Source organism: Aquila chrysaetos, chromosome 4 (assembly GCF_900496995.4).
Source record: "Aquila chrysaetos chrysaetos chromosome 4, bAquChr1.4, whole genome shotgun sequence".
Taxonomy (NCBI): Eukaryota; Metazoa; Chordata; class Aves; order Accipitriformes; family Accipitridae; genus Aquila; species Aquila chrysaetos.
Genome location: NC_044007.1, coordinates 46,819,937 through 46,833,072, shown reverse-complemented (window position 1 = coordinate 46,833,072; position 13,136 = coordinate 46,819,937). Strand labels below are relative to the sequence as shown.

Below are 13,136 nucleotides of genomic sequence, written 5' to 3'. Positions count from 1 at the left end.
CATGACATTATGTATTACATTGCTATGCAGTTTCAGTGGCAGCAGGAGTGAGAAGGTAGTAGGAGAAATAAAGAAATCTTACTTAAGCTATGCAAATATGACTGGCAGATAAAAAAAATTAACTTCAAGTGAGTCAGTGAATGTGGCTTGTCCTCCTCAGGTGCCCTAAAATCTTCCAAGCACTAAATAATTTTCTTGGAATTTGTAACTGTTTATTTTGGTGAGCTACCCCAATTTCATAACTGGTTAGTGAATAAACTTAAAACTATTTTGTAAAAACTATGCAGTAGACAGTGTAATGCATTGCTAGTTATTGGGCCATCTCAGAGGTTTTGGCTCAAATTGTGTATATTGTTTGAATACTTTTGATTGTGTTTTTCAGATTTGGGGGAACTGAATGTCTGAAAAAGAACCAGTATTTTTCTGCTTCTCAGATAAAATGTTTTGGGTTTTTTTTTTTTTTTTTTACTTCTAAAGCCATATGTACCACAAAACAGAATTACCACCAGTCTTTTATAAGAGTTACTCAGATTTGGGTCTAAACCAGTCCTTGAGACCTGTCATAAACATTTATGTAGGTCAGAACATCCCAGCATTGGCAGGCAGCCTTTAATTTAAAAGAAAAAAAACTTGAAAATGCCCTAATCCAATGAAAGTAAATCTCTCTTAGTCTAATCTCACTTGCATTTAAACAGGGAACTGTGATGAAAACAATAGAAAATATGCTGTTTGTTGTGTTAAATGGTAATCCTGCAACATTCAAGCAATCAAAATGTAGATGGATTGCCTCAGTCTTGTCTAGACTCTGTAGTATGCTTCACAAATCATTTTAGGTCTTCAAGTCAGATCCATGTTGTAAAGGTAAAATGGCATTCAGAAGTGAATGAGAAAAATGATTTTTAACATTTTAATGCTATTTAGTAACATGAGAACAGTGCATAAGAGATTTGACATTCAGCATTTTAAAAGGTGTGACTTTCTCCCAATATTACAACCACAGGATTATTTTCTCCTTTTCTTCTTTTTTTCCATGGCAATACCTCATTGTGATTAATCTTAACTGAGTTTCTGACTAGATGGAGCCTTTATGTTGCTTGTTACAAATACCACTTCAGTTGCAGCGCTCTGACGTGAGGGCTGTGGCCATGGCCATTGCATTTGCTGCAGGAGCACAGCATAAGTCAAAAGGGAGAGTAAGAACAGTGTTGTCAGCATTGCGCAGGAGCTTTTTGTGTTGTTTTTCTGTCCTCAGGACTCCTTTCAGTAAAGACAACCTCAAGCATAACTGGCCTCTAATGACTATGGCTAAGGCTGTATGCAGCGAATGTTAAAGCAGCAGGCAAGGTCCAGCTGCAAATGAGCTGCCATTTCAGGATGATATGAAAGGATGAATTTTCCTTCTACAGGGATGCAGCCATGGAGGCTGGCAGTTTTCTTCCTTCAGGAATTTTTGTTTTGCAGCAGCTTTAATCTAGAAAGCCTTTCCAACAGGAGCTACAGCAGTCTTACTCAGCTACATCTTAGCCTTTCTGCTGTATCTTCTGCTTCAGTAATCTTTGGTGTGAGATCTTTTGTTTTACTGGCAGTATCAATCCTGATGCTATCAGGTGCCGGCTTCCAGAACGCTCCTCTTTGTATTGTCACACAGGCTTTCTGCTGCGTTTTAAAACTTAACATCATACCGTGCCTAATAGTACGAAACAGGAAGGCTTTGCAGGTTCATGCATCATCAAGAGGTGATGGCGTGTGTGATGAGTTTTTGCGCTGCAGATAGCTTCATTGCTGTAATCCTTCCAGTCTTTTCGTTATTAGTGGTTTGTTGTAATACAGCTGCTGCTGGCAAAAACTGTTAGTTTCTCCCCAGAAAAATAAAGTAAATATGCCTCTTGCAAAACTGTCCTTAAACACAGCTGGATAGCACCTTGTAACAGCTGCAGTTATCTGTAGCAAAAGCAGTGGAAAATGCCCAATAGCTTGATGTTAAGTGCTGCATGTAATGCCTTAAAAAATTAATACTCCTTTGGGTGTAATGTTTACCATCGAACATGCTGAGCCAGTATATTTCTGACTGGGGAAACTGCTTAAGCATATGCCTGATTTTCAGCACCTAACTAATCCTCTGAACTCAGGTCTGTGGTGCTTAGTTGTGCGTGTGTGAAGTGTTTTTCTGAAATGGCCTGGACTAATATGTGAACAGTCTCCTATGGCTTGTTAGTATTTATTGGGGTTTTTAATTTCAGTTTCTTATGAGTAAAATAAGGGAGAGTCCTTTGCGGTTAGGCAGCACTGTAACAGCCAGAGGTTTTTAATCTCCACCTGTGTGCTCTGAAGTGGGGGATATGATGTGCTATCTTCAGTCTGCTTTTAGTTACTGTAGAATTGCCAGGGATCTCTATGAAAGTTGGAAGATCTCAGGTAGATTCTGGTTTTCAGACTTGTAATAACCCTCATACCAATCTTATGCTTGATAGCCTTCAGCCTAAACAAGGGAAAGCCTAACCAGTTGAAAATATAAATAATGTTATTGGGAAGAAATAGTGTATTAGGACATAGAATCAAGTTATTAGCTACTTGGCTGTTCACAGAGTACAGCCTGTGCATTTCCACCTGTCCAGCTGTTCTCTTGCATCACCTTACAGATGTTTATTAATATGTGTTTTGAATCTGGATCACATTTTTCGAAGCAGTTCAGCACATGGGGAACTGAGTCCTGGAGAAAACCTAGGCCCAGCTGTGGATGTCGTGCACAGGGGTTCTTGTTTGTCATCAAGCATGGCAGCTCTGCTACCTATGCCTGGTTGTTCTTTTTTTTCCTTCTCTTTTTTTTTTTCTTTTGTTGTTGTTGTTAGTTTTGGTTTTTTTTCTTTTTTTCCCCCCAAGGTCTGTCCGTGTGGCAAACAGGATATGTGTGTGTCTGAACACTGAATTAGAACATGCTTACAGTAAAGGAAACCTTTCCCAGCTGAGTTTATTTAAAACATAACCATTAGGAGGGTGGGGGACAGAAGAAGCAAAGACATGGTGAACTCTTCCAAGAGAAGAGACCATGGAAGGTTCAGACATATGTTAACAAGTCACTGACAATAAATGGCAATGGCATGTTACTGTATTTTTTAACAGAAATTCTGATTTGTTTTGCATAAGTTTGTTTAAAATTGTATTGATGCACCCTCGCACATACCTGCGTGTACAAAGGTGAAGCTATACTCTCTAACAAATAGCCTGAACTTTCGTTTGACCCATAGACCATAATAATTCATTTGCAGACACAGTGTAAGTTATATTACAGATATCCTTCAGGGTATCATTGTAAAACTCAAGGTTATTAATTTACTCACTGTTTCCTGAAGTAGAGTTCTCCATCCCATGCACTGCAGCAAAGGAGGTTGGTTGCTCTCCTGTCACTTGCAGGATAGGTATTTCTCTTTGCTGTTGCTTTTGGAAAAGGATGATGAGGAAATTTCTGCTTCCTTCCTGTGTGTAGATTTTCTTGATCTTTTTAACAGAGTAGACTTGCTGCTTTCACTACTGGTAGCTGATCATTGTTCTGAGTTCTGCCTGGCCTGGAGAGGACAATTAAACTTTGAAGTAGTGGCAATTACAAATCAGATTAGCTTTATTTCAGATGTTAGCATCTAAGTATCTTTAGCTTCTTTAGAAGCGAGTGGACTATTCCATACTGATCTCTTGGTTTAATATTAAAACTCACTATTCTGAATATTCAGTGAATATTAAAGTCATTATTAAGCTGTTTACTTGAGCTGATCTTACAAACAATACTGAACATGTTAGTTTAATAGTGACAGTGGTAGTATCTTTCTGTTAGTTTCTTATCTATATAAAAAGGCTAAAAATACTGAAGTAAAACCCATGCTAACAGCGGTGTTTTAAACCGCAGATGCCATTAGTAACAAAGGTGCTGTTTGCTTCCTCAGTCCCTTCCGTTCTGATGTTGAAGCTAACCTTCCATAGTTAGCCATTATGGTGTAGTTTTAAGAGTAAAAGGTCACTCCCTATTTCTTAAACTTTGTTCCTAGCACTCGGTTCAATCCAAGCACTTAGTGTGTGCCAAGAAAACGACCTTTGCTAACTGTTACAGTGAATACAGTGCTATGTTTGTACAATTAGCTGCACTGTCTGGGAGCCTGCAGGAAGAACTGAACAAGCTGAGGACAGGCTGATTTCTTCTGTGCTTCGGAGGTGTCCATAGAGAAGCAGGTAGAGGGGTGGGCAGCCTGGTTTTGCATGAATTGCTGGCAGTAGTAGCCTGACTACAAGAGCATGAATTTTTTTAAGCCTATTTTCCCTTTCTGGCCTGTCTTTTCTTTTTTAATTTTTTTCCTTCTCATCAGGCAAGTTTGGAGATTTTATGTTTTGGATCTTAATATCAGTAGATGGAGACAATTTGAACGATCTTCTGTGTTTGTGAAATTTGTTTTGTAGAAGGTGACCTATATTACGAACTTTTTCATCTTGTATTTTAAATACATTCCCTGCTGTACCTACTTACATACGTACATGTTACTCTGTCAACTTCCATGCTGGTGGGTTTTTTATACTTTTTATCTGGATTGCTCCAGCACCCCTAAGAAATGGATGGAGTTAACCTGCAGTCTTTGTGTTCTCTGCAGAATTGTCTGTCAAGCTTCAAACAGTTATATCTTGCAAATTGGCAATGGAAATAGTCCATGGAAACCTTGGATCCCACAGAGGAGATCCTGTCCTCTTTCACTGAGGGAGAAGGTTGAGGTCCAAGGCTGAGGTAGCAGGACTGGCACCACAGCTACCCAGTTAAGTGTTAGCTACAAGGTGTCACTAGAAACAAAGATGCGCAGTCCCCACGAAACCCTTTCTTTCCAACAACAATAGGGCAACTTTGTTGACTATTTGATAATTTCTGAGACACCTCCTACTCAGATTGTTACTAGTGGACTTCCTGAAGTCCACTAGTCTTGGGAACATTGCTGTCTTCATGAATGATCTTGGCTCTGCTCTTTGAAACTGTTGATGAGAGAAACTTGAATGTGCTCATTTTTTCTCTTAGCAATCTTGCAACAAAAAGATGTTACTAGTGTTGAATAACAGGGAATAAAATCCAATAGTATGCGTTTCCAGTCTATGTACTTGGGGACTGATGATAAAAGCTACTATGAACTACCTACTTGCAGGAAAGGACCTTAGCCAGCTAGAAGGATCTATTTAAGATATGTGGCTATGCAAATTTTCAGCACAAAGTACCATTTTCCAAGGTCTTGGTGAAACCTTATCTGAACACAGTCTGAAACTGTTTGGCTGTGTTCAAGGAGGACTGCTGGCATGACCAGTAACTGAAGGTTTGACTTGATAAGAGATTTGGAGGATTGATTGGTTTAATCTAGACTACCTGGGCGTTGGGACAGACTCTGAGTGCTGTCCCTAATGCAGTGTGAAATCAGCTCTGGGGAAGAAAAAGCCATTAGAGCTGGAGGATAATGTTTGCAGAAGAACAAATGGGTTTAAGCTGAGAGGAAATGTTCCTGACAATTTAGAGGAATCGGGCTCCGCAGCAGCTTTCCAACCAGACGGTTGGGGTGCAAGTCTCGGTTACTTTCAGGATAGAGGTTGGTAAATTGATAAAAAAGATTATCTGGTATTCACTCTGTGAGTGTTAGGAACTGAATCAATGATCCAAAAGGCCCCTGTTGCAGTAAAAAAAAATCAGTATTTGAGTAAGCAGAACAGCTACATCTTTAAGAAGTTATCTGAAAATTAAATACTGGTTTAGGCAGTCTGATCATCATGCAGTGGCAAAAAGCTGTCAGACAGATGTCAGATCACTATATTTGTGCAGCATTATGTGACGAAATCCCAGGTCTCTGATCCTGTCTGTGTATCTTTAGGCTATGTCTAATTCTTGTTTTCCTACCTTATTAGCATTAAGCAGAATACTGTAGGTTTGTATGTTCTTTAAGTTCACAATGACAGCCAGAGAAATGTTCATAGATTCCAAGAGGATGTTGAGGAGGTTATGTATTATCAAAGAATAAAAATTAAGCCTCCTTTCTCAATAAATAAGGGAAGGTTGCGCAGTGATGCAGCTTTTCCTTCTTTTTTTGAACAAGAAGTGTAAATTCACTGTATCCAGAAAAAAATTATCAAAATGTCAAAACAGTTTTTTGTCCTTTTTTTTCCTAGTTGGGGAATGGCGGTCAACGTGTACTCTACCTCTATAACCCAAGAGACTATGAGCAGACATGACATCATCGCATGGGTTAATGATATATTAGCTTTAAACTACACAAAAGTCGAACAACTCTGTTCAGGTAAGAAAGTATGGTATGCTCTACAAATGTTTATTTTAAAACCACTTTAAAAGTCTGATTTGTTGAAAATAGATAACTTTGACGTAAAGCAGTTACTCTGACAAAAGAGACTAATGTATGTGCAAAGGAAGCATTTTTTCATTCATGTTAATCATGGAAAGATAAGGTGCATTGAGAAAGTATAACAAATACAGAGGTGAATGGGATGAATGTAGCAGAAGGTACACAGAAGTAATAAAAAGGTTGACTAAGCAAGAAAAGAATACAGTGATAAAGTTTTGTGTTTTAAAGCTACTGGGGTGGTATCTTTTCAAATGGAGAGCAGACATAGCTGAAAAAGAGACAAATAGAGAACCGACACCCCAGATGAACAAAATTCTCCAGCACCTTTTCCTTCCTGGTGAGGGTCCTCAAATCCCTGCTGACGTTTGCAGGAAAAGACCACAAGTGTGACTGTGAAAAAAACCACGGATTTGAGGAAATGAGCCTTTAGCTGCTGTGAGGGCTTGAGAAGTTTGTCAAGAAAATCTGCCTGTTTCTCTTTAAATGTTAACTGAACTCTTGTTGTAGGTAAATTTGGTAATGAGCCCTGAAAAAAAGGGTAATGGTTTGAATACTTTGGACAGTTTGGTTAATCAGAGTGGCAGCTACAAGATAAGTGTTAAACAACAGGGTCTGTAACTAGATGATGCCTAGAAATGACACAGACAAAGGCTGATGTTTCACTGAGAATACAGATGCCCCTGGGGAGTGATTCTTTCTGATTTCCTACTGTGATTTTTAATTTTGAAGATGTTTGTGTTAGAGGAGATCTAACTTAAATCACTACTTCCAGACAACTGACATGCTGAGAATATCTTGCTTATGAAGACAATGCTCTAAGTACATAGAACTGAAACCACATTACCACATTTCAGCTATTTACTGGTCCAGCTGAAATGCATAAATGGGTCTTATATTCATATATTTGAATTTACCTACCATTCTGGGTAAATTCTCTGTTTCAGAGATGTTCCCTGAAAGGTACAGAAAATCTTCTGAGGATGATAGCTTCATAGCCTACTCTCCAAAATTTCAAAAACAAATCTCAGCTGCAGAAGCAGGCTTGCATGCTTGCAGGCTTGCACTATGACTATAAAGTTGAGATTGAAAAAGTGCAGATTAAAGTGCATGTAAGTAACTGATATAAACTAAATAACTGAAGACATAGAACATGGGAAATAACCTTTTTAACCATTATTAAACTTGAAATCGAAATGTTATGTTTATAACAACACCAAGCTGTTGTTATATTTACATGTCCGGAAGTTAGCCTAAGTATTTTCTTTTGGTGAATTATATATAAAGGAAGTATTTGCGTGGGGATGTGTGTGCATGTGTGTGTAAATATGGGTGTACCTATATATAGATAGGTACAGATATACACATGCACACACACTTATAAGGAGATAGAAAGATACAAGAAGATGGACATTTTCATCCCAAAATACCCAAGGTTTGCCATTGTTTGAAACAGGAAGCATCCTAGACAAGTTATTGACTTGTTCCTGCGTAGCTATTTATATGCTCATAAACAGTTGAAAGGAAGCTTTTGAAGTGAATTCTCCATCGAGTTAAATGTGTGTGGGCTTACCAAAAAAAAAAAAAAAAAAAAAAGACAAAAAAATCCCTCCAAAACCCTTTCCCGAAGTAGGGGAGAGGTGATCTAAGAAAATTTTGATTATCCAGAATACAATGAGTTAAAGGTATTTAAGATGACCAGATCGAGAGACTTCAGCTGGGTGGGGCAGGCAGGAGAAAAGCATGGAAATTGTCACAAACCCACTTTCCCATTTCATTACACAGCTGCTTATACAACTTTTTCTGTGACCTCCAGTGAGGATTTTGGGACGCACCACAAGGGAAAAACTGAAAAAAGGCTGTCTCATTTAGAGCTCTTACTCCATCCTGTATAAAATTAAATCTTTTCTTCCTTTAGAACTTCTTGGATTGTATTAATTGCTGTTGTTACCTGATGCTTTTACATTCATATATTAACGGGTCAAAGCTGTAAACTTGAATTTCCCCATTTGGTTTGATAGTCACATTCTTTCTTTTACATTAATGTTGATTACAATCCCAGAAGGGGCTTTAATAGTTCCTTATCTGAAGAAGCATTCTAGCGCAGTCCTTCCTGTGGTCTGGAGGACTTTACTCTCTCAACTGGTGAATCTAAACTCTGGTAGATTATTGCAGACACTAGAGCACAGTAGTCTTACGGACTAGGTCCCTTCCATTTGAGACTGCATAGTCTGTTTCTCATGTGCAAGACATGCACATGTAGTGATTGAAGTTAGATGGACAAGAAGCTTTGGGCATCTTTCTGTATTTAATATAGTTCACCATGTAAACTCCAAGTAGTTTATTTAGTGTACTTATAGTGTAGTTTACAGGATGGAAACTGGGGAACAGTAGCACAAATGACCAGCTAAGTAACAGGCAGAGCACCAGCAAGCATGGTATGGACCGTAGTTTGAGAACGGCCGATCTAACTCACTCATTCTGGTGTTCCTTTGGCTGATGTTCCTTGAAGCATTGGCCGCTTTCATGCAGCTTAACGTTAGTTTCCATAAAATATGAGCATTTCTCCAGGCCTTCAAAGAGAAGGAATACAGGGGAAACTCTTTACAACTATGAAGCATTTCACAGCATTAACAAGGAGCTGCAGAGCCACTGTAGCTGAATTTTTTATAACCTACTGTAAAATTGTATGGACATTTTCTTCTTTTTTAGAAAAAAGCATTAGGACTTGTCATGCTGTTATATGATTATTCAGTTCTTGTTCATTTTTGCTAATAAGGAGCAATCAAAAGGCCAGAAAAAGCTAAATACAAGGCCAAAAAAAGCCGAGGGGGGAAAGGGGCCGGGGGGGGGGGGGGGGGGGATATGCTAAGTCTGAATGAAAAGCTCAAAGGCGTTACTTTTAGGAGGCATGAGCTACCTAGATGTGGCATACACTCGTGTTCAGCACCTGGCCGTGAGACCTCACGGGTGCCCACGTTTTGCAGCCAACCTAGCAATAATTTTGGACATTCTGAGCTTAAGCGAGAAGGAATAATGTGACATTCTGCCTTTACTAAAGGCTTTATTCAGAGCATACCTAAAGCTTAACGTGACAGTTCATAATAAAGACAGAAAAGCAATCAAACCTTCTTTTTCTCATTGCTGTGGAGAAGCAGCTTTGATAATACACATGCTGTAGCAATACCAGCCTATTTCCCAATTGCCAGTTACAGGAAGAAAGCTGCTAGGATGAGGAGCAGCAAAGGAAGAGGCTGGCTTAGTCATAAAGCATTTGTATTCTTTGGGAGTCTTAGATGTGTTTTTGTCTCTGCTAAGTAGGCCGAGCAAAGTGCAATGTCCCCTGAGCTTTCTGAATGCCTTCTGTAGTAGTGATGTGCCAAAAAGGCCAGGTTATGGATGGATGCAGCGCTGGAGAGTCTAAATTTAGTCTGCAGCTCCTCTGGTAATTTAGTTTTGACAACTCAAGAGAGAAAATCTCCCTGAGCATCTCAAAGCAATACGATTCTCTTTGCTTTAGGTGAGTGTCATTTTGTCAGTTTGGGTCTCTGGGTTTGACTTCCTGCAAGGTTGTTAACCTGAATGTGAAATTTATAACCCATGGTTGTAACTGAAGGCATAGTGCATTGCCTTTGGATGGGCATTAGACTGGAGAGCATTTAATTTGATATGTGAATGAAAAATAATAGAGAACAACTGAGTGGATTTAACGTGGTAGGATCCCACATGCAAGACCCATAGGCTTGGGGAATAAGAGTTTCAAATGAATTACGACACTAGTTGTTTCTTAGGAGTCATGATAGTTTTGTAATGAATATACAGTGGCTTCTTAAAAAGAATTCTGACTAAACAGCTTATAGCTGAATTTTCTTTACTGAGGCTGTTTTTCATCTACAGGGAGTACCAAGTGAACGTGTTACAGGGCTTTTCATGAGTGTTTGGCTGCTACATGAGAGTATATTCAAAATAAGAGTCAGGCAGGAGACTACAGAGGGCTTGCATATGAATTAAAAAGAAAAAACACGAAGTGTACAAGCTACGTAAATTATGAGCAAGGAAGCTAGAAATGGTAAATGTATATAGAAAGGAAAATGCAGCCTGAAGTGAGGTCTAATTTCTGGCTTAGCTATACTTGTGTGATCCTTTGAGGTTAAGGAGGTACAGAATCTTTACCCCCCCCCCCCCGTTCCAGCATCTGAAAATTCTCAGTAGAATTACAAACTTGCAAATTGTCTGGCCTCCAGTGCGTAGAGACATTCTGTCTTTCAGGATTTATATGCAAGGATCAAGGATTAAATGCGGGGTGTTTTTTTTTTTTCCCTTGCTTTCAATAAATGACCATATTATAAAGAGGGCATGTGGTTTGGCATTTTCAAATTTTAGACCGTGATGCTTTCTCTGCAGATGCCCTGGGTGTTGCCACGGGGGATTTTTTCACGTGATGACTGCTGTAGCTAGTACCGTACCTCAGTTGGCGTTCCTCCTGCGAAAATACGTAGTCCCTTAATACACACGCTTTGTTGGTACTCCACCCCCCGACCTCCGAGGAAGGCAGGCAGCGCTGGCGATGGGGCAGATGTCGTTCTTTCTTTGACTTCGCGTTGCCTCTCCGCCTTGGGCTTTGGGGGAGAGCTCCGCCAGGGCCCACAGAGGCTGTGGCCCCTCGCGACCCGCGGCGTGCGGCGAGAGGAGGGTTGTTCCTGGCTTGCGGGGGGTGTCCGAGGTGTCCGGCCGGGGCTCTCCGCCGTGGGGCCGGGCACCAGCCCCTAGGCCTGGCAGCGTTTGTTTGGGAGGCGGCCGTCGTGCCCCCGTCACCACCCGGCCCCCGGCCCCTCGGTGGCGGCCGTGAGCGGCGTGCCAGGCACGCGGGCTCACGAGGAGCTGCTCCCCCAGAGCGGGCTCCTCGCTCCGGCTCGCGGCAAAGATCGTCCTGAGCAGGCCTGAGGTGACTGGAGAGGAAGGGTGCTGGCCAGACAGAGGGATGGTGAGAAGCGCTTTTTCTGCTGCGTGTCGTTTGTGTATATATACGTGCGAACAGGGTGTGTGTTCTGTGGCTTAGCTGCGTAGGGTCTGGCTTTTCACGTCTCGGAAGGTGTATTGTGCTCAGTGCCCATGTTAACCCGTAACGTCCTACGTGCGTACGATTAAAATCGTCGTTATAGGACCCTGTTGGAGCATTCTGTGTCGGCATGATTTCTGTGCAGCCCGGTGTGCTAGTGCCTGTGAAGCTGAAGCATGTTTCAACATCAGTGGTTTTGGTTTTTTTCCAGTTTGCAGCCTTGCAAAGGCTGGGTCTCTAGAGCAACTTGGAAACATGATTAAAACATGGCTTGATCCCATTTGCACTCTGTAACCACGCCGTGTTTCAGGGAACTGGCATGTTGTCCTGAGGTCGTGCAACACAGAGGATTCCTAGTGTCGATGACTCTCTAATGTTTTCCATATGATGTTTAGGATTAGAGGGATACAATGGATGTTAATGATTGGATTTAAGATAATTTCCAAAACTTTCTGAGGAAGCTTGCGAAGCGCTATTGTGAGGTTTTCAGCCAATTTTTTTTTTTTAAATGTCATTCATTAAGAATTCAGGAGGAACAGGACTTAAACAAGGTTTTTACTTTTTAAAATTATTCTTTAATTACTCATAGCACTCACTTGCAGTCAGTTGCTTGATCTCCCCCCCTTTGAAAGAGCCTGTTAGATTTTGCATGGTACTTTTTCTTTAGGCATGATGAGTTACGCAGCTATTTTAAGTTAAATGGGAACTGTGTTTTCTGAAATTGTTCTGATCTTCCCATTTAAAATTAATGAATTCCAAAATAAATTATTGCTAAAAATTAAGTATTAAAAACTATGCTGTGTATAATTTATGAGCAGCTTAACCATTTACATATTTAAGAAAAAGAGAATACAAGTTAACACAGGGGAAACCTCCCTCCCACATGCATTATTTAAAATGATCAGTGGATATTCTGGATTATGTCATACAAATGCCCCACCTGTGTGGAATAGGACTTTCTGAAGCAGATGTCAATTAGACGCATGTATCAATGACCACCTTACAATCTTAAGGTTGTAAGAGGTACACAGTTCTGTAGGCTGTTTTCTGGGGTGGGAGCATTGCTTTCAGGAGCTCCCACCTGTATGCAGGCAATCTCTCTGCCCTCGCTGAGGCAGCTGTGCTTATGGAACTATGTATGTGCAGGAGTGCAGGGCTGCACTCTAATCTGCATCAATTTTTTTTTTTTTTTTTTAAAGTCGCCTCCCAAGACTGTTGCTGGGAAGGGTGAAGCTCAGGCCAGAATGGCTTCATTGATGCACAGCCTCATGAATGCTTGCTTCTCTACAACTAAGCAGGCAGTAGATTGATGTGGGCTTGAATGTTCACCAGGAAATGGGCTGAAACCTCTTAAATCAGGTTGGTTTTTATTTTAGTTGGAGAAATAGAATTGTATTGACCTATATCCTAGGTCATATAGGTGCTGCTGGAAATGCAAATAGGAATTTGAAGACCGTGGTCTCCAATGGAGTGCTCAACATGAATCGTGCTGTTTCTTAAACATGTGGCTGTATGTAACGCAACTTTATGCTCACAGACATGCCCCATTTTTAAAAAAAAACCTAGGTGCATAACAGAACACCCGTATTTGAAATCTAAACGAAAATCTATACTCTGATATGCAAGTCAAAAACTACTGCTGTGTACTTACCTTAACATCACTCCCAAGGAAGCAATTCTAGGAAGCCCGAGGTAAAAGGCAAGCCCCAAGTGCT

General features: G+C 40.5%; 1 protein-coding gene across 4 annotated transcripts in view; it reads left to right on the top strand.

The window, feature by feature from the left end:
- MAPRE2 (microtubule associated protein RP/EB family member 2) overlaps window positions 1-13,136 on the top strand; it is a 92,268-nt gene that overhangs the window by 46,431 nt on the left and 32,701 nt on the right. For 3 of the 4 annotated variants that reach the window (XM_030010866.2, XM_041123222.1, XM_030010867.2), the window contains one exon: window positions 6,175-6,302. In XM_030010866.2, the coding sequence (XP_029866726.2) occupies window positions 6,175-6,302 (128 nt within the window). Of the gene's footprint in view, window positions 1-877; window positions 880-6,174; window positions 6,303-13,136 lie in introns of all 4 variants that reach the window. The other variant, XM_041123223.1, reaches the window with a different exon arrangement.